The 21025-nt window shown below is 46.2% G+C and overlaps 1 protein-coding gene across 7 annotated transcripts in view; it reads right to left on the bottom strand.

The window, feature by feature from the left end:
* LOC8029848 (poly(U)-binding-splicing factor half pint) overlaps positions 1–10304 on the bottom strand; it is a 45194-nt gene extending 34890 nt beyond the window's left edge. Inside the window, exons 1-4 of one of the 7 annotated variants that reach the window (XM_042287329.1) lie at positions 10121–10273; positions 5906–6002; positions 2832–5276; positions 1792–2040 (exon numbers count right to left, since the gene is read on the bottom strand). Coding sequence is in view for 2 of the 7 variants with exons in the window: in XM_029982323.4 (XP_029838183.2) it covers positions 5906–6002; positions 10121–10183 (160 nt within the window). In the remaining 5 variants the exon portion in view is untranslated. Of the gene's footprint in view, positions 1–1791; positions 2041–2831; positions 5277–5905; positions 6003–10120 lie in introns of those variants that run through there. The other 6 variants (XM_040504115.2, XM_040504112.2, XM_040504117.2 and 3 more) reach the window with 6 other exon arrangements.
* Between the last annotated feature and the right edge of the window lie 10721 nt (positions 10305–21025).

The raw sequence follows: 21025 nt of genomic DNA, 5'->3' as shown, positions 1-21025 counted from the left end.
GCACACAATGGAAGAAATGATCCGAGTAAAGCTGCAGTAAACATAAAATTTGCACAAAGATTTTTCTCTTATCCAAACCACGAGTGTAGATAAAGCCCAAGTACACTAGGCCAAACACGAGCTTTATGCAGCGTGCCGCCAACTGGAGCACGAGAAAGGTGCCCTTAACATTTTTTGCCATTCGCTCTCTAACACGAGACATATTGGGACGAGCGTACCCGATTGATCTGGCACAATTTATTCCCCGACAGAGTTAAAGGGACGGTAAACTATCATTACTGCATCAAACAAATAAACCACTCTCTCACACTAGCCTAAGTGCCAACTACCTCATTTTGCAACAGATGTAAGTATTTTTAAATCAATAAATTTGGAACTAGATTGGACCTAGCTCACTATACCATATGCAGGGGTGGGACAGATTAAACTGGTTTTGGAGCAATCTTTGGAGCAGAAAAATCCGCAATTTGGAGCAGCTTAGGAGCAGAAAATCTGCCTCTTGAAGTAACTTAGAAATAATAAAAAAATCTGTATTTGGAGTACTTTAGGAGCAATTGCAAAATCATTTAAGAATCTTAGCAAGTTGTGCCATAAGTTACAATTCAAGAAAACCAGGTGTGTACTACAAGTGCGGGGAAGTATTGAATAGAACCTTAAACTGCAAAACTATTGAAATTGCACGCAGAAATATATTTTATTTTAGCAACAAATTTTAATTAAAAAATGAAGGGGCACGACTCGCAAACATCATTGCTACATGCTATGTTGCATCATACATACAATGTAGCAAGTATGATCCATGGCATGGATGGATGGATGAATGAACAGATATGACTAAGCCAAGGAATCGGACGGCGGCTTGTGCCCCATGGTAATGGAATAGCCACGGTTGTCAACCGAGCCTCTACTTTTCGCTAAATCTAGCATTACCATGATCTTTGGCACAGCATGACGCAATTTTGGTCGATTTCATGCTTTTGGCGTGAATGTATCAAAATGGCACGATTTGCGCAGCTGCCTTGCCCCTGCATACGTTAAAAGATTGCATAGATCTCAATGAACTGGGAAGTCTTTTTTTTTTGCCATCTGAATGACCCATAATATAATGCGAGTAATTTGTCTCGACAGAAATTGTTTACCACAATGCTTTCTGAAATGAATGTTACATACCAGTTCACACCCCAAATTAACTTAACCTGTGAAGAAGGATCTATTTGGAAATGTTACTGGAAATGATCCAGTTAATGTTGTTACTTTTGTTTCCCCTCGACAGCGCAGGTAACACGTCTTTAAAGACGAGACTCAAAATGGGCCAACTGCGTGAAGCCTAGGAGGTAAGTGAGCCTTAATTGTTTCTTCTGAACAATGCTTTACAGTTTTTATTTTACCCTTAACTAGTCTGGCAGAGACACTGCTTGGTGGCACTTTGGGCGCTATGAGATTATCACACTTGCCGCGTGGTGCACAACCGTCGGAGCCCTATCAATGTGAGTCTCTAAAAGCGGATTTTATGGAGTGAGAACGTCTCCAATCAATCGAGTTCCAAAGCTAGTATCCAGAAATCGTGTTACCGTCCCTTTAAAGCAAAGAAGGTGCCAGGAGGGGCACTACCCTGCACTGGCTGCCGGCCAGCATACGCTGCGGAGCCCAAAGCTTTTAACGGTAAGCAAAGCGCACCAATAGTTCCACCAAAATTTTCAGCCCCCCGGTCAACACGCGTCCCAAACTTGCCGCGCACACGAAGGTGCCAGCCCGTTAGCAACAGCACCAAAGCTGCATGGGAAGGCTTACCGACGTAACCGAGAACTTTGCAAAGCGACTGTGCCCAAAACCTAAGCTACGAGGAGTGGTTGGCAGCAAGTGCCAGAAAGCTTCGCGATGCTCCCTAACCGTCATCACACCTGAAAAAGCACCAAAAAAAGAGAAGAGAGAGCAGGCTGAAGGTGGCCATTACCGCCAGCTCGCCAGTCATGCGCTTTGTCACATTTGCAACCCTTTGCATCGTGTCAACACCGTGAGACGCCCCGCACGCCCTCTCAACTAAATGGCATAAAAAGACATGAGAGAAAAAAACGACAGTGAAGACAGAGGTCACACAATACGCAGCGAATCAACACTCGTCATGCCTAGCTACATCGCAGCTGCTCACTGCCATCCCTATCTGCCCAGAATGGCGTCGCCAAAGAATGCTAAAGAATGCTGCTATTTAATGAGCACCTATGACGAAGAAATGCTCTGCAAATAAATTCACGTGGGACAACACCCAGTGCAAGAGCCCAATTTTATCGGTCGCTAGACGAGGGAGTCAATTAGCAGTGTTGCGAAGCAAGATTTAGAAGCACCTGGAGTGTTCTCTCACTTGAAAGTTGAATATAAGTGCCACCGGAAGGCTAAGCAAGTGTCTAACAAGTGACGTGCTAGGCACTCTGGAAGTCGCCCGCCTAGCTAGAACACTAGTCGTGCTCTCGGTGCCAGAAAAACAATGGTGCAACGAAAAACATCGCCTGTGACAGCACTAACTTTGGCCTAACACAGCAAAAAACAGCTCTCCGCAGAGGGCTATTCTCTCGCTTTTCAGGTAAAAACAAGCTGCTGAAATGCATAGGGCAGTCGCCTTCACAGAGTACCAGTGTGTTTATACCCACCCCCTAGATAAATCTCAATATGCACAGTGAAGTCCAACTATCTGATCTACCTAATATGCGAGTCTCTCTGCAACCTGTCCATAGCAATTAAGCCCTCTTAATACGATCGCTACCACAGACAGTGCACGTTTGCACACACATGCACAGAGACGCGATGATGCAATGTTTTGTCTCTAAAGCGACCACCTCAATCGGCTCCCCAGACAAGACCTGCAGATAGTGAGCACGGTACGAATGGGTGTCCTCTGGAACAACAAGAAAAGAATACACACAGAAACGCCTTAATTGTAGCTCACAGGGGTTCAAAAGTCAACTCGAGCAAAGAAAAAAAAAACTGCACCTGTCAAAATTTTGCACTCAAAGAGACACAAAAGAATCATGCCAGAATTTAAAAAGAAAAAGAAAACAAGAAGCCTGAGCCTCTGGTTCAGTTAAAAAAAAAAGCTGAGGGAAAAAAAAAAACAAAAAACAAAGAGAAACTTGTGACTTGGGCTAGTGCCGCCAGCCTTGCATGGCCCACCAGGTCGGTCCGTCACTATTAAAGGAAGAGGGAGGACAAGGTAAAGGCAACATGGACGTCCGAGCCCCTGGACATTCTCGGGGCAACGGGCTCCGTCATACTGCTTGGGGACAAAGGTGCGGCACATTGGCTGGCCCCGTCTGAGCCAGCCGAAAGCGTCCAGCCGCAACGAGCGTAAACTAATGTTACAGCGCTCGTAAATACGAGGTCTCTTCATCCGTTTTGCTCGCCTCGTTAATGTCTCGGCAATTTTCAAAACTCACAGCCCTGTCGACCCGTCGACATGCGCGGTAGTTAGAGCTGGGAGACTAGGAGCCCTTTCAATGTAGGCGCAATGCGTGCTGTCCAACCCAATGGTGCCCCGTGAATGTCCAGCGACTCTTAGCGAGCGTGAGACAGGCAGGCAGCAGTGCGGCCAATCACTAAGGCGACGGTTTGATACACCCTGCTGGGACGATGGGGTGCCTGTGGCGCTCGCAATAAGTGGGGGGGGCGACACCTGCAAAAACTCGTAGAAGAAACAGAAAGAGACAAGAGAAGGCAGCGCTTTAGAATCCAGCCGATCACTGCCACACTGGCGCTTCAAACCACCCCCCCTTCCGCACCAATGCCCTCAACAACCACGTTCGTTAACGCCGCCCGGTTTTTCTCTTTGCAGAGCAGAACACACGCCAGTGTCACAAAGTGGTTGCACCGAGGTAAGCGCGTTACAGTGTACAACCAAGGCTTAAAGGGTGGCCTAGTACTTTCAAAATGCTTTCTCCAAAAACGGATTTACACCCGTTTTTTTTTTTTTTTTGGATGTTATATTTTTTGTAAGCTTGCCCGAAGCAGAGGTGAACTGCACCAAAGTGAAACTAATGGCTTCAAGGTCGGGACAAGTGTGTTGATAACATGGGGCTTTTACCAAAATGATCTTTTCAAATTCCCTGGCGTTACCAGGTTTTCACTGTCCAGTTTGTAAAAATTCCCGGACTCACTTTTAAGGGGACAGACGTGTCTGCAGTGCAGTTTTTATGTGGAAACACTGGTTCATATGAAGGCTTCTCCAGTTTGAACTTTGAGATGTTCTCACCCGAGCGGTACAAATAAAATGAACTCAATTGCTATGCTGTCGAGAGCCCGTAGGAACAGTCCATTTAGGAAAGTGAGGAGAAGCTAGAAAGACGAGCTCTTGCTTTGTGAAGCCATTCGGCAAAGGTGCTATATGCAGGAAGAGTTCACTTAAGAATGCAACAATGGCAAGGAGGGGACGTTCGTCTTGGTGTGCGTGTTTTAAGACAAGGTGATTCGGGTTGAATCCCCAGACTCTCCCCTAGACTCTAGTTTCCAAGTATAGATTTGTACTGGCATGCCTGCTCAGTCGCCTGCAATATGTGTCACGCCATAGACGCGTCTTTTGCCGTCACTCCGAGAAACGAAAGCTGAAGTTCCCTGAACAATGTTGATTGCGGTGGAAATTCCCCGCCTCTTCCAGGCCCGCCCAATTTCCCGATAATTCCATGGTTTTCCAGGTTGGTAGACACCCTGTAATGGGCATCGCCGCACATTGAGGAAGGTGACAGAAAATGACGGACATACGAAAACTTGTAACTGGACAGGCACAAACTTTTGGACGTATGCTTCTGTTCGTCTTTTTCCGCTACCTGATACAATGTGTGAATGCTATTACGTACCAATAGGCTTGTCCCGACCTTAACGTGCACTTGTGAGCTCGTGAAGTCACGTCCCACACCCCCCATCCCACAGTGGAAGTTGGTGTCGGTCCGTTCTCTTCCGCTACCTTCCTCGATGCGTAATCAGTGGCTGCAGCTATAAACCCACGACACTCCGACGCAATACACGAGAGTAACTGTGAACAAAAGATGCACAGAGAGAACCTCGGCGCAAGGAAGGTCTCTCTGAGCATCTAGGCCGAGGAAGTATGTGGGCACACTTATCCATCGTTAGCGCGAGACTGCGGCAAAAATGAACTTGTAGAAACTCTTCCATCACCTGGAAAATTAAGGAGGCCGCACGTTTGACGGTGCCCAAGGTGGAGGCACTATTTTTTTTTTTACAACCGCCAGTTTGCAGCCATGTTTCTGGCAGTGAAGAGGCTGTTGGTGCTCCTGGCACAAAAAACAACAAAAAAAAAACATGCACAGACATTGCGAAAAGAAGAGAAACACAGAGAACATGTGGGGCAGCAAACATCCATACATCTCTGTCCAGCATTCTTCCCAGACTGGAAAACCTAATACTCAAAGAGAAAGGCTAAAAATTGTCAATTGTGTAGCAACAATATCTGCTGTAGCTAAAAAAAAAAAATGCAAAGAAAAAAGAAGAAAAGAGTAGGAACTGGCCATGGATTCTGCAGCAACAAACCCCCGGTGGATACATTAGCAAATGGGGCACAGAAAGGAGGGGGCGGGGAGGAAGGGGGTGGGGGGTTCACAGGACGGGCACGCAACAAGCCTTGAAGAAATTTGATGCCCCAATCTAGATAGGCCTGAAGAAAAACAGCTCGATAAAAAGGTGCACTAACCCCACCGAGTCACTGGTCAAAACGTAGCTTGCCCCCTTTACCTTGGGTGTCGGCGCTTTCCTCGTGTAAACTATTTCCAGGAATATGATTTTCCAAAGTGGAAAGGCTACAAGATACAAACAAACCAGCAGACAATACTTTCACAGTCGGCATCTCCAAACGCGCCAAATGATGGGAACCAAATGAAAGAGAAAAACACAGTTGTTCCACTACCTTGCAATGCAGCCTTCTTCGCAGGTGGGCCATCGCTGGAGCACGAATTATCAGCCTCAGCCACGGGTTGTTCCTTCTCTTTTTCCTCCTCCGCTTCCTGAGAACAAAGTGCAAAACAAATGGAGCTCACATTAATCCCAACACACCCAGGAACCCCGAGGCTCAGGAAGCTCATCAAGCTACAAAACAGCAATGAATCCCTAGTATTAAACCTTTGCAAGCCCTGCAAGCGTTAATGCGCTGCTTTCGACAAAGTTTGGAAGTTTATCGTCTTTCCCAGAGACCAACATGCAAACTATTTTCTCAGCAGGACTGAAAATCAGTCCTGCTGAGGGGGGAGGGAAGAACGTCCCCCCTTGTACAAACTTAGTGCAACAAATTGACCCTCAAGGATGAGAGAGAAGGTTTTCCAAGGACTCCGTGGACGGTCCTCATGTTTGTCCCCTGTCAAAGATTGTATTTCTAAACAGTGGGTTGTCAACAAAATGTCATCTTAAAGCCGACACCCCCAAGAATTTATTTTTTGCCAGGCGATTCATTGTAATGCCAGAAGACTACCCAATCAATATTTTGCTACAGCGTCACGTTTTTATTAATAAAGTTAACAAATCCAACTGCTCGAAACCGAAACCGGACTGGGGACGAAGAAGAAACATAGAGGAGAAGAGAGTTGGCGGAAGTCATGTGGCTGTGCAACTTTTTTTTTTTCTTCCAATCAACGTATTTGTAGATTTTTAGAAGCCACAAAAAAGTGGGTATCACATTTCTATTTTTAATATTGTGCGTGTGCCTTCAATTACCTACGACTTTGATTATATTTGGTGGTTGCGTCTAAACCATAGAAAACGGCACGTGACCACGGAGAAGAGAGCAAGCCTGCCTCAAACCGGCCAGCTCTCGATCAGCAGTTTTCAGGCAGAAAGAAAACGAATTTCGCGCCGTGAATTGTTTTCTGGGTAGTTGGGCTCTCTTACGTCATGTACAAGTAAAAAACTTGGCGAGCACAAATACCCTGTCAGTGTTCCTTTAACAGTGCGTGAAGTGCCTTTGGCAAGAGTGTGCCCGAACAAGCTCCATGATGTCATGTTCAGAGACTGTGTTTTCTTTTTGTCATTACATTTTGAACTAAACCAGCTCTTTTGCCTTCACACATTTTGTTCAGAATCTAAAAAGTTGCATTCAGTCACATTTTTTTTTTTTTTTGGGGGGGGGGGGGGGGGGGGGGGGCAAGTTGGTTGCAGAATTATTTGCTCATTTCCCAGGCGAAAATTTTTAACTGGGACCAGTTGGCACCTCAACTGGTTTCAACTGGGACTAACTGGTCCCAACTGGGAATCAACTGGGACTAACTGGTCCCAACTGGGAATCAACTGGGACCAATAGGAGTCCAACTGGGGCCAGCTGAGGGGTCAACTGGTTTGAACCATTCCCAGTTGGGAGTCAACTGGTTTGAACCATTCCCAGTTGGGTCAACTGGTTTGACTCCCAGTTGGGAATGGAGTGCACTGGAACCAGTTAGGAAAGTAACTGGTTGGAGCGATTCCCAGTCGGACTTCAAATGCCTTTCCCGTTCCCAGTTCACACTGGGCAACAATTTGGACAAGTTGGGGGTGTATTGACCTTTGCTAATGAAGAAAACTAAAAACACTAACATTTTTAGATTTATACAAATAGGGAATTTTTAATTACTGGGGTGCATTTATATATTTATAAAAATAATATAAAAATTTTAATTAACTAAATAATTTTTTAATTGGAAAATATAATTAGTGACAAAATGTGTTCACCTAAATGAACATTTAGTGCATTATTAAAATATATTAAAACATTTATTTAAATACCTACAGTATTTTTTTTTCTTTTAATAAATAAATTTATCTTTTGACTAATCAGAGCCAGCCGGCCGCCGTGGCACGCGGGTGCGGATTAGTGGTACGCGCTGTCGACAGATGGCGCTGCCTATGCTGACGCCGGAGTCGGACGGACGCGGTAGAGAAGGGTCGCCATCGCCCAAGTTGGCGTCGTTATGAAAATGTCAAAACTACAGCTGCGCTTCTTTGGACCTAACTGTACACACACCACAGTGGCGGCGGTGAACTTCGAGGATGGAAAGATGCAGTTCAGCGATCGGAGGGCACCCAGGAAAGACCGGACGCACATAGACCGGACGGAAGAGAACACGCCGTGGAGAGCACAATGGCGAAAATGGCGGGAGGTCTACCTCGAAAATGTTCAACTGTTGTGACAGAGATTGCAAGGTGGGAGCGCTACCGCATCTTATCAGGACTTCACCTGCGCAACGCAGGATCACGGGTGAGCACCTTTCTTCCAGCGATGGGAAGAGAAGCTGAGGACGTCTTCACTAACAGACGCGCGCTAGCGGCCGATCTTCCTTCATCGCATGAATACCACCTCTGAAAAAGCGATTCAACCGTCGCAAGCAAGTGGCTAAACCCGGAGCGTGTACGTCACCGAACCTATTTAGTTTCATTCTCCAGGTTTTTGACAATAAAGTCTTGTCAACCTTCCATTTTGCGCCGTGTTTCATTGTTGCTGGAGTTGGTACCAACTCCAACTGGGACCAACTCCAACTGGGACCAGTTGCAACTGGGAATTGTTCCATAAACCAGTTGCAACTGGGACCAACTGGTCCCAGTTGAAACTTTTCGCCTGGGTTGCTTGAATGATCAAACAAAGGTCACAATTATGCTTCAATTGAACTAGACTGCGAGAAATTACCATTAAACGACACTGAGACTAGGAAGATAACAGCCCAGTTCCGGTGTCGTTTACTGGCAATTTCTTGCAGCACAGTTAAATCAAAGCATAAAAAACCATTCAGCTATCCTAACCCCAAGCCAGAATTATATGCAGAGCCCAAGTTTGTCCGCTTCATTTACAGGGGTTGTGGTGACGTCAGAACGCAGAGCTCTGATGAAAAGGTAGCGGATAGACCTCAAAGGAAGCTGCCTTGAGGTCTACCTACTAGTTCTCAATCAGAGCTCGGCGCTCTGACGTCACAGCAACCACACCCCCCCAAAAAAGAAGCAGACGAACTTGCGCTCCACATTGCACTACCTCTACTAGAACTGAAAATTATAAGGTTTAAACACCAAACCAACAAAGGGTATCAGGCACTTTCCAGCAGGTGACTAAATATTAATTCTGATCATCCGGGGACCTTGACATGCAATTGAAATATCCGTTGCACGATACTTTTATTGACACAAGCCACCATCAAACATCCCTCAGGCAATATGTGGCTTTGTCCCTCCCATTGGTCAAACTCACTCAACACACTATGTCATGCCTGGCAGGACTTTGTTTTCTGCTTTTGAGGACAAGCTGTGGCAGGTGGGTTGGGGGCGACACTGTTTTACTTCAATAACTGAGCCAACTAACTTACGTCAGACCAGCCTTTGTCAGTTTTATTTCGGTAACAGCCAGTCGCGAAATTTCAAAACCCCTTGGAATGCAGCTACACCGCCCGTTGCCGGACACGGGATCAAAAGAATTGCACTGCGTTCGAGTTTTTAGGGGGTTGGGCGATTCTCTCTTGACGATACCTATGATGCCAGCTCGGAAGCAAGTATTTTAAGTTCTGCTAATGAGATCGCCTTCAGTAGAGCATAGTAGTAGAGCTCCGACGAAATAATGGCGACGTCAAAACCGCTCGTCCTGTCGTCAAATAAAAAGAAATCGTTTTTTTTTTTTTTGTTGTTGTTTTTAAAGGCGATAGTAGTTCACAATGATGAAAGATCAAGATTCGTCATGTACTCGCAACGAAACCTCGCTACGAAGGGGCTCGCAACAGCCAACGACCAAAATAAAAACTCCCAGCAATCGATAAATCGCCAGCCAAGCAGACGTGCCTCAAACCCATAAATGAAAGGCGCAATCCAACCGGATCAGAGCAATGCGACGTTCTTAAAATCGGACGCTGGGACGCGCTACGGCCAGCCGATAGCTTCTCAAAGCGGCGCTTAGCAGCGGTACGGACCGACGCGGCCTCGTTCACTCGACGTTCTACGGGTAAGCCCTGGTCATCGAGGAACCACATACGCCCGCCTTTCAGCGACGTAGTGCCGGGGAAACGAAGACGATCATGCACTTCCGACTGGTAAACGGCACAAGTGCAACCGCGCCATGATGGCGCCTACAAGGTGGGAAAGGATCAAGACGGATTGTGCGAATTTCTGAGAAAAGTTGGCTTACGTGACATTCTGTCCCGCCGTTCTGCATTGTAACATCATTAGCAAGTGGTGTCGGACTGGACATTCTAATCAAACACGAGTTACGGAACGAAAACGTCGGACCACGCCAGAGAGGCTAACAATAGCGGCGCCGATGCCACGGCAGAAAAACGGGTAGGGGATAGGGCGGCTAGTGCGGCTGCTGTAGGTGTCGCCAGATGCCGCCACCAATGTACCCGCGGCTCATCGTTTCGCGGGAATTGTGGAAAGCAGTAATGGTACCCGGACTAACATTTGCAAATGCAGTGGTATGTGTCCCAGGAGATGTCCGCGCCAATATGGAGCGTAGGCAGAGAGACGTGGGACGCCAGGCACTGGGCTGCCATGGAGCGGTCGCCAACGAGGCAGTGCAGGGTGACCTGGGCTGGTCCTCCTTTGAAGCTCGGGAGGCTTCAAGCAAGATTGCGTATGACGGACGCCTTCGACTTATGGATAGATGCCGTTGGGCGAAGAGACTGTTTATATACACCAACTTGACTGGGCTGCGGACCCGCTGGCAGAAGCGCCTCTATCAGCTTCAACACAAGTACGGCTTCTTCTCCGAGCCTGTTGATGCGTCGACAGAGACTGAGTGGACGTCGGAAGTTAGGCAGAGAGTCCGAGACTGCGAGACCAAACAATGGCTCCAAGAAGCCCGAACGAAATCGACGCTGGAGGTGTACCTCGCCAACAAAATAACCATCGCCTCGGAAGTCCGGCTGTATGACAACAGCCTGGGTAGCCGCTTCTTGTTCGAGGCACGTGCCGGGGCACTGCGGACGCTGTGTTATAGGCGTCGTTTCGACACCACCGTCACGTCAACAATGTGTAGGGTGTGTGGGGTAAATGACGAAACGGTGGAGCATATTGTGCTAGACTGCGCGAGACTCAAGCCGTCCCGGTCACAGGACAATGGCCCAAGGCGTCCGAGACCCTTAGCGCTCGCTGAAGCGTTGGGCTTCACTGACATAGAAATTGAACAATCCACAGAAGTCTGCCCAGCTACGGGGCTGAAGGTAGCCTCCAACGACACAAAAAGGCTTGTTGCAGACACAAAAAGGAGACTGGAGGACTGGTGGCAGAAGATCCACCTCAGGGAGCATTAAGACACCTACGCTCCCAGGCTTGGGCACAAACCTTGTTTGAGTCCTCCCGATTCAAAGGGAAATAGCCGCAGCATCATCATCATCATCATCATCGGCCCCTGCGGCTCCTGCGGTCGCGAGTGGGCCCGGAGCACGACTGCTATCCTGGAAGCGTTAAAGGGTTTAAAGGGATAATAAAGACGGTTGGAAGTTCTATTTGACCACTGCAGTAGGCGCCAGACATGTCCCAGACAATTCTGATGATGTAATAAGCCGAGCTGAAGCTTGAATGCCACACAAATCACAAGCAGCCTCGATATTAACAACGCCGGTCGCGACGCCCCGAGACTGCTGGACAAAAGAATTTCGCGCGATGCCGCCAGCCCACGACCGGCTTTAAAGCGGGTAGTGTGCCATACCAGCTGTTTTCCAAGAAAATTCCCACAGCTACCCTTGTAGAACCCGACATATCCCTACATTAGTCACAGAAGTCCCTACATCTGTCCCTACACATAGAAAAAAAAAAAAAAAAAGTTAAAAATAGAGCGGCTATTATCTGAGCCCGTTATCGTTTTCCCTTTTCTCACTTTGCTCCTTTCGAAATAACCATTCTCAAAAAAATCTCGCTTTTGCCGGTTGCATTTGGCTCTTTCCCGTTTCGTCCTTCGCATTTCAACCCTCCCCATTTGAGCCAGTTCTCGTTTAGCCTCTCTCACTTGGCCCTTTTCTAAACAGCCATTCTCAAAAAGAACTTTTCGCTTTGACCCGTCGCATTTGGCTCTATACCGTTTCGTCCTTCGCATTTCAACTAAGGGTGTCGCGAACCGGCCGAGGTTCGAATAAGGGTGGTGATGTGGGTTAGTTGGTTCATACTGACGAAAAGGCAAACCGCACACAGCAAACGGGGACTAAGGAAGTGCAAACAGGACAAGCGCTGCGTAGAAGAAATGAACCGAATAAGGGTGGCGATGTGGGTTAGTTGGTTCATGCTGACCAAAAAGGCAAACAGCGCACAGTAAACTGGCACTTCCTTTAGTCCCCGTTTACTGTGCGCTGTTTGCCTTTTCGTCCGTATGAACCAACCCACATCGCCACCCTTATTCAGTTCATTTCTTCTACGCAGCGCTTGTCCTGTTTGCACTTCCTTTAGTCCCCGTTTACTACTGTGCGCTGTTCGCCCTTTCGTCCGAGGTTCGAGTTCGCCCAGGTTCGACTTTTTTTAACTTTTAATGGAAAGTTCGACGAACCTTGGGGGGTATTGAGGTTCGACTCCTGTGCGCATGCGCGACAGGATGGTGATGGCTAAGGGATGAATTAAGGGCAGCGCTGATTGGTTATTTCAGTTAATATAGTACAAAAAATTAAGCTATTAACTTCTTCAGTGTTAGAATTGTTTTTTTTTTTAATTGCAATTATTCATAAAATAAAATAAGCCATTGTATTAAAAAAAAAACTCCAAACTTAGACATGCTCGTATCAAGGTATCACACTGTTCACAAAGTCAAAAGTCGAAAGTTCGTCGAACCGGTTCGGTTGGACCCAGTCGAACCCCGAAGAGCCACCGTACCCGAAGGGAGGGGAGCGCCGAAGGAGCGAGAGAGAAAGAAGAGAGCAAATAGAGAAAGAAAGGAGCAAATAGGAGACGACCGCCATTTTGACGCAACGCTGTCGGCGCGCCGAGCACTGTTGAGGCTACGCGTCGTCTGCTACGGTCTTATTTCTTTTTCGCCTGGATAAATGCTTGCGTTCAACCGTGGAGAAACTTAATTCGTTAGCTTTTTAAAAAGATGGTAAACCGAAATTAAAAAAAAAAAATGCAGGAGATGTAGGCGGGACGCTACAATCCCTACAACACTACTCGTAAGGCCACATCTCGAATGGACGTCCGTATTTTGGAAGAAGAGGTCGAGATTGAACGAGGCGGACGAGGCGCGTGACGTAGAGATACTCGTTTCCTCCTCTCTTCTCTTCGCTCCCTCAAGCAACACCACCTAGAGCTGAAGGGCGCACCGCTCCTCCGGTGACGTCACACGAGTCGGCTGGCGAGCGCCGCGGAAAAGTGCTGCACTGAAGGCGTCGCGCATAGATTTACCGACGTAGAGGGCATTTTTTATGGACCCGAACGTTTGTTAATTGGTCAAACAGGATTTATAAATATCTATATGACTGGGAAACATAGTTTCTTCCACGAGCAGCATATTAGGACGTACCATTATTGTTATGATATGAAAGAACAAGGTTAACGACGTTTTGAGAGAGATGGGTTTTCGTTTTAGGCATCCAAATCTTGGGTTCTTTAATTATTTCTAGGTGTGAGAAGACACAAACAAACAAAAAATAAATGCCCTGAATTGTTATTGTAAGTGATGGGAACCGCCGAAATGAGTTGAAATGTACTTTTTACCAGAAGTAAACATATGATAATAAAAACAACTCCAAGCGAACTGGAGAATGTTTATCATAAAGTAAGTAATCCGAGACTGAGACAAGAAGACAAGAAATTAAACGCAGAAAAGACACAAAAAAGAGGGAAAGGCGCCGCCTAAATCCAAGTGCACAAGTTTCGATTTAACCGAGTGCAGGCAAACTTAGCAAACTTAAAGCATAATTATCAGTAAGGGACACATGCAGCTGTGGGATCTTTATGCACACATCTACCCGCGTTCATTCACACCACGAATAGATGCTGGGAATATAAGTTCTCTCACCTTTGAAATCTTCAAATTGTATATCCTCGTGTATCCACACTTTCTTCTTGTATCCATCTGGACACAATTCAAACACAAACAACTTAGATGCCGCTCTGTTGCTTTCGCGACACTAAGACACAGCTCATGGACGGCATGTAGACTTTAATGCCGCTTCGCAATAATAATGCTATGACAACTGTTGCAATGAATATAAAATAATTATTTAGATTTTAGGAATTCACATTTTCTTTTCTTTGACTTGGAATTAGCCCCATAACCTTTTCGCTCACCCTTCCACAATAGTTTTTCAGCACAATGATCGTGCTGCACCAGAACAAGTTCTTCAGCACGAGCTAACTTGTGTGTCTTTCTTCACATGCGTCGAAGTCACAAGTCTCGTTGGTAGACAGCAGTTCCCTTGTAAGCTCGGTGACAAACGCTGACGCTGGATCGGAATTTTCAGAAACTCTGCCTGCTTGGAGAGTTCTTGAGCAACAACGTAATTTTTGTGTCACGGCATTAACGGCGAACATAGTTGGATAGAAGAGCCCCCTCGATTCAATTTCTTGAGAAGAGAGTAGTTCTCCTGCGCAAATAAAACTGTTGCCGTTTTATCTTCTTCAGTACACTCTAAGCCCGGTCCCACTTAGTAAGAGGGACATTTCTTCAATTTTTTCCCACTTAACTTTAAGGGGGGCGACAGACCTCTTAATATTACATGGGGATGCTCCCTCCTAAAGGGACGATGCAACAATTTCTGCACTTTGCGCAAATACCACTTAGAACGCATCCCTGACGTTAATGACCTATGAAACACGCGTTCGTTTTTCACTCCACGCAATAGAAGTCCCAGAAAAAAATTAAAGAATAACGAGCAGCGTTCACCCCCTCAACTCGCAGCCAGAACAAGCGGCCACGTGATCTGGAGCCGATTATATTCCGCCAATGTTGATCATAGCCACACGCTGGGGTTGGAAAAGCACAGGACACGTGCCGAGTTCCAGACATTGTTATAGTTCGGCTATTGTCGTCGTTGCAGCGATTGGACTCGGGTCACTACCCGAATGCTTCTCGAGCTAGCAATTATCGCGAGCCCAAGTCAAGTGCCCACGCAATGCTCGGGTCCAATCTATGAACCGCATTCAAATATCATCATTGGGGTGTACTGCAATCCCCACGTTGCGTCATCAAATTTTGCAAAGGAGAGATTGAATGAAAATGATCGCTTTTGTCCTTGAAATTACACCGCGACAAAAGAGTTGCTTGGCCAGTGGCGTTGCGTGCGAGCATCTTTGAGTCCCACTAGTACCAGTAAGCTCGTGTAAAGTGAAAAACATTCCAATTGAAGATCGTTGCACCACTCCTTTAATTAAGTGAGGCACAGCCCCTCTTAAAGTAAGCATACAGCGTCTCCCTTAAATTCGAGGTCGGTCCTCCATAGTAAGAGGGACATTTTTTAGATATTCCCCCCCCCCCCCCCCCCCCCCTTAAATTTGGAGGGACGGTGGCCTGCTTAAAATGCAGGGGTACAGTGTCCCTTAAGTCGGGGTCACACTGCTTATACCATCATACAAAATACATTCTGCAGACATGTTCCAAAATCAGTCACCGCGACACCCGTGCCTCGTACGCCACGAGGCAACCAAATCAAGAGGTAGCTTTGTCACGTGGCATGCAAAGCACGGATGTCGCGGCGATTCGTTTTGGAACATATCTGCAGAACGTATTTTGTATGAGGTATAAGCAGTGTGACCCCGGCTTTAGGTCATCTCTCTTATTGTATTGTGGAATTTCTGCTCCTTCGTGTTTTGACTGTCAGCTGACAGGCTGCACTGCAGATGTGCAGTTCTGACACTTTCGCTGATATTGTTTAACCAAAGTTATTTTATGCTGCGTAACGGAATTGAAAATTGGTCTGTATATTATGTTTGACAAACGGGATCAATATGTCGAATAAAACAGTAACAATCTTTAAAAGTAAACACGTGTTTTATTTGCCATGACACCTGGAAATATATTGAAATGTCTGTATCAAAATAGTAATTTTATAACAATGATCTGGTAGGTTATACGGATAAAAAAGACGTTAGAACGACGCCAGAAATCAGCGTTTCCTGGAGACTATCACACAAAAAATTTCGTGCTGCAAGGTGACTCCTTTTGGCTATCATCAGCATAACAATGCAACCGTGCTGAAAATTGTCTTTTTTCAGCGGATATCCCACAAAATAACAGTACACTAAAAAAAAAAAAAAGCCCGTGCGTCTACTTTCCCGCACAACACTTGGAAAGATAATCACCGTGATGTTTTGCATTGCTTAAAAGGGCTACTCCACCGATTTTTTCATTGTCTCTGATTTGCTTGAAATTTTGCTAAACTAACCAACAAACATCGCGAAAATAGTATCCCAAATATTAGGTCAAAATATTGTTTTTTTGCGAAGTTATTGAATTTACAGTTTTGGTCCTCACCGTGTTTTTCAAGCTCGAAGTCTGTACTGGCAACAGTGAAAAAGTGACGTCAGTGGAAGGCAGGGGTTCACTCTTTGGGCTGTAGATTTTGTTTTAAACTGATTCGAAGCAGTTTCATGGTGTCAAATGAATGCTTGGGAAGCTCGCTGCAGTACCCGCGCTCCAGCACGGAGCAAATGATCGGCATATTCTATTTTTTGGCTGCTTGCTCGACTGGCAAGCCTGCCTGCCACTGACGTCACGGCCCTGAAAAGCGCGCGTATATTTGAATGTTGGTTTTTGCATCATTTTCATTTGCCGATTTCGCAATAACTATTATGAATTTCGCGATTCTGAATAGTATACCGGAGAGAGTAAAGGCCGGGGAGTCAGAAAATATAGTTAGTTGAGGTAGCTCAAAAAATCGGTGGAGTATCCCTTTAATGTCCCAACTCAGACTGCGTTTTTTTTTTTGTCTAATCATATGTTTCGGCATCGTGATTCGCTGAGCTGCCTCCGTGGGTTACAGTGATTGGCTTTCAATTGTTGTTCGGGAAAGTAGATTGATGGACTTTTTTTAGAGTGTAGTTACCTGCCTCATAGCATTAAAAACAGATTACTCGGCGTTTCTTGCCATCAGCAAAACGTCAAAATTTCTGTTGTATTAGAAAGTCCATAAGCAATTTTCTGAGCTTCTCCGTCATGCATGAACTGAATCGAAACTCGTCATTTTCAACGAGCAGACACTGGAGGAGTCCAGGGGTTTGTCCATATGCCGCGGGGTAGGAGAGTCCCGTTATGTAATACACCTATAAGCACATGACTGGTGCCTCCTCCAGGGTCGTGCTAGCGGAGAGGCTGACCGCTTCCCAGAAACGATCAGTTTCTCCGAACCGAAGAAAGTCTTGGGCCCTGGAACTCTTTCGTCAGGGGTACGGTCGTCCTGCAGGCAGCAATCCTTCAAAAATTGCGTCAGCGTCAAAATTACAATTCTATTTTTGCATCCGCTTTTTCACGTACCATAGGTGATGAGAGAACTTTCGGCCAATGGAGACCGGAGGACGGTCTTCAATGTTCAAGAATGTTGTTGGGTTGTCTCCGCAGAGTTTTCCCAGCATGGTGACCATTGTGTTGTGGAACCGAAGCTGTGCATCCAGCTTTGGCTGAATGAAGGCCCATATTGTTTTCCTTTAGATCCAGAGAGTGGGAATTAGAATGAAGGTAATGAAGGGCTTTCACCTGTCTTCAAGGCGCTAGGAAACAAATGCGAAAATAAAGTGCAAACAGTTCAAAGATTCGGAACCCAATCTGTATACGATGAAATTGCTAGTGACATTAGCTTATGACGTAACTTCTGCGACTGTTAATATTTGACACGAGAATTGACTGCTGTTTTAAGTAATTTACGAAAATAATTTTTGTTATTACCAAGACAAAACGAGAACGCACTTAGTAGTTAGGGTGATTCCACGAGAGATCGAACCTGCAGGTCCACTCAACATTTTTTTTTTTTTTAATATGTGATGTACACACAAATGAATCGTACGAAACTGAACTTTTTTTTTTTCGAAAACGCGTTTTCACTACTAGAAAAAAGAAAAATGTTCCAAGATTGCGCGACGGCCCTGCTCCCACCGCGGACTGCATTAGTTGCCACCTTTGCGGTCCTGTGGAAGGCAGGAAAAGAGCGGTACGCTAAAAATGTTCCCTGTTTCATGTAACACACCAAAGTTTAAGTCAACTGCATGCAATTATTATGTCCTTTATGGATTAAAACAATATATAAAAAAATTCATAACTTTGGACCAGGCGCAACAAATACCTTTCAGGCCTTCTACCTCAATATGTATGGCATTAGCGACTTTGAAAACTATGCATATTATAGGCAAGGGAATTTAAATTATACCTGCAAAATATTAACTTCCAATAAAAATAGAAACATAGAAAAATATAAAAAAATACATAAAAAAAAAGCCCATATTGAAAAAAAAAAACAAAAAAACCCGGTCTCGATTTTATTACAACTCTGGGGTACAACTCTCCTTAGACCAGGCAAAAAGTAATGTAAAAAAACATGTTGCATCATTTGCTCGGTACAAAAGTTCTGAGCGCTCAAAGTGGCGGTTGCGAGGCGTCTTGACTACGGCGTTTTTCACTTCACCCCGGTGTTTTTCTTTTTTTTTTTTTTTTTAAGAGAAGTAATTTTTTTTTTTTTTGCCAGAAATAAGAAATTTATGTATTGTAGCTTGCTGTAATAAAAACATATTTCCAGACTTTTTTTTTTTGTGGTTGTTTATGAAAGTTTGCGCTCCTTAATCGCGCTTGGACTTCGCATGTCTCGTTTATTAAAACTGCAGGGAATAAAAGAACGACGCCTCGGGTACAATGCTACGGGGCGCTTATGTTATGGCGAAGCCAAGGAGGAGGTTCATTTACGTTTGCCACGCGGTATACGTGATTCGCGGTCGCTGTCGCAGTCAGGAGCTAGTAAGCTATTTGAGCTCACGTTTGCCGCAGGGCAAACGTACACACCCCCATTCTCCGCCGTACCGCGCCCCGTACCCTTGTACTCGAGGCGTCGTGCCTCTATTCTCTACAGTTCTAATAAACGAAACTCGAGTAGACTTCAGCCTAACTCCGGCACGAACAGTTGTTCATGCGCTTCTTTCCTTACGTCTAAAAACGTAACAACGACCTAAATATGACGACTCGTCAACGCCTTTCCTTGAAGAATATTTGGAGAATCCACAACTCTGGGCGCATCAAGGTGGATTACTGCGACAGTTCACCTAGACTCTTTTTGAATGCGGTGGCAAAGTTGGTGTCGGCGCGTCAGTGATGTCATCTGGACGTTTGTGTGTTTGTGCGTGTATGCCCATGGGAAGGGCACAGATGCAGAGGCCCACTGCACGTGAACTTTGACTCTGCCTGGTTCGTGGCAACTGGCGTTGGTCGTCAGCGGGGGATCTCCTCGGTCGCAACAGCATTGCGACACCTTTGGGCTTCAGTTGGTTTGGCGGCGCAGACGAAGCAACGGGAGAGGCGACAGACGTCGCCGTTGTGCACTCAATGCACGCAGCACATAGCTCAAAGTTTTTTGCGCCGATTACCTCCGCGTTCACAAGAAGAAGATACCTTCCAACAGAAATTTTCACTGTGTCAAGCATTTAGATGTTGAATTACTGCGGACGCTGCATTCTACAAAAATCTGGTAATTTGCAGAATACAGACCAGGTCTGCCAGCACCGCTTTGGGGCGCCTGAAGGTGCTCATATCCTCCTCGACCGGCAAACCTGATGAAACCGTTTTAAATGGGTTTACCATCGCTTCGAGAAAACCGGCCCTGGGGTTGAGACTAGCAACTGGTGCTTTCCGAATATCCCCTGTCTCCAGTTTATATGCAGAGGCTAATGAGCTATCACTGAACAAACGACGTACCTATCTTAGCCTAACGTATGCTTTTAAGATTCTGACTGACCCTCAACACCCCACTTATTCTTCCCTTACAAGGTCGAGGTTTTCCTGTCTCTTTAACAACAAGCCAAGCATTGTGACACCAGTAAGCTCTCGCATTGAAGAACTTTGCACTTCACTGCATCTTTCATTGGACCAGGTCGGCCTCATTCGAAATGTCGACGACCGTATTCCACCCTGGAAGACACTGCCAGTTGCCTGTGACTGGTCGCTCACAAAATTTAACAAACATGGCATTTCCCATGCTCTAATACTGCAAGAGTTTCGTGAAGTACAAATCAAGTATGATGGTTATCTTCATGTTTACACAGATGGCGCCAAGACTTCTTCTTTTGTTGGCTGCGCTGTGTATTCAGAACACTTCTCTGAAGTTAAGCGACTTAAAGGGGCCCTCCAACAGTATTTGAGCGTCGACTTCTTTTTGCGGTTTTTACACGCTAGTGGTCTCGGAAACCCAGTGGACAACGAAAGAGTTCGAAAATATTAGCGCATCATATTTTAATTTGACAACTCGGAAACACCTCCTCCGACGGTGGCGCCGCGAGGTGCCGAATGCGCGCGCATAACGGCGCTCCCTTTCACTATACGTCACGGATACGTCACATTCTTTGGGTTTCGTGATTGGCGAGAGCCGTCCCAGGAATTTTGAAGCGAAATAAGGTATACGAAATAAAGTATATCACACGTTAACCGTCATTGTTTCTCTAACAAGTAATTTTTATAGAGCTAATAAAGTTGCAAAGTAAAGTTCAAAAAGGGCGAAAACAACGCCTTGACGCTCATGCGCGCCTCCCAGCGGCGTCCGCGACGTACCATCGCGAGCAGACGACAAGTGATCCGTGCACGTAACGCGGATCGTTTTTCACTTGTGCGTCCCCGGTCCCGGTCAACTAAAAGCAGTAAGAGGAGCCAGGGGAATCCTTATTTTCTTTTAGTGCTGTGACAGACTTTTCACTGTTCGAGTGAAGTGCGTCGACGGGACCGGTGCCCAACGGGACCGCTCACCAGTTTCTCCCTCCTACTCGCCGAGGTGGCTCCGGTGGCGGAGTTGCGGGAGACGAGTGTTCCGCGGCTGTCGAAGCGGACTGAGGCAGAGACGCGGCGCTAGCGTCGAGTGTCCTCGTACGGCGCGACGCCCAGATCCGCACTAAAAATCCGATAAGCCCGGTAAATTCATCGGTGATGGCA

This window comes from Ixodes scapularis, unplaced genomic scaffold, assembly GCF_016920785.2.
Source record: "Ixodes scapularis isolate PalLabHiFi unplaced genomic scaffold, ASM1692078v2 PGA_scaffold9__187_contigs__length_104089568, whole genome shotgun sequence".
NCBI classification, from domain to species: domain Eukaryota; kingdom Metazoa; phylum Arthropoda; class Arachnida; order Ixodida; family Ixodidae; genus Ixodes; species Ixodes scapularis.
The sequence above is the reverse complement of the archived record's forward strand: the minus strand, read 5'-3'. Positions and strand labels throughout refer to the sequence as shown.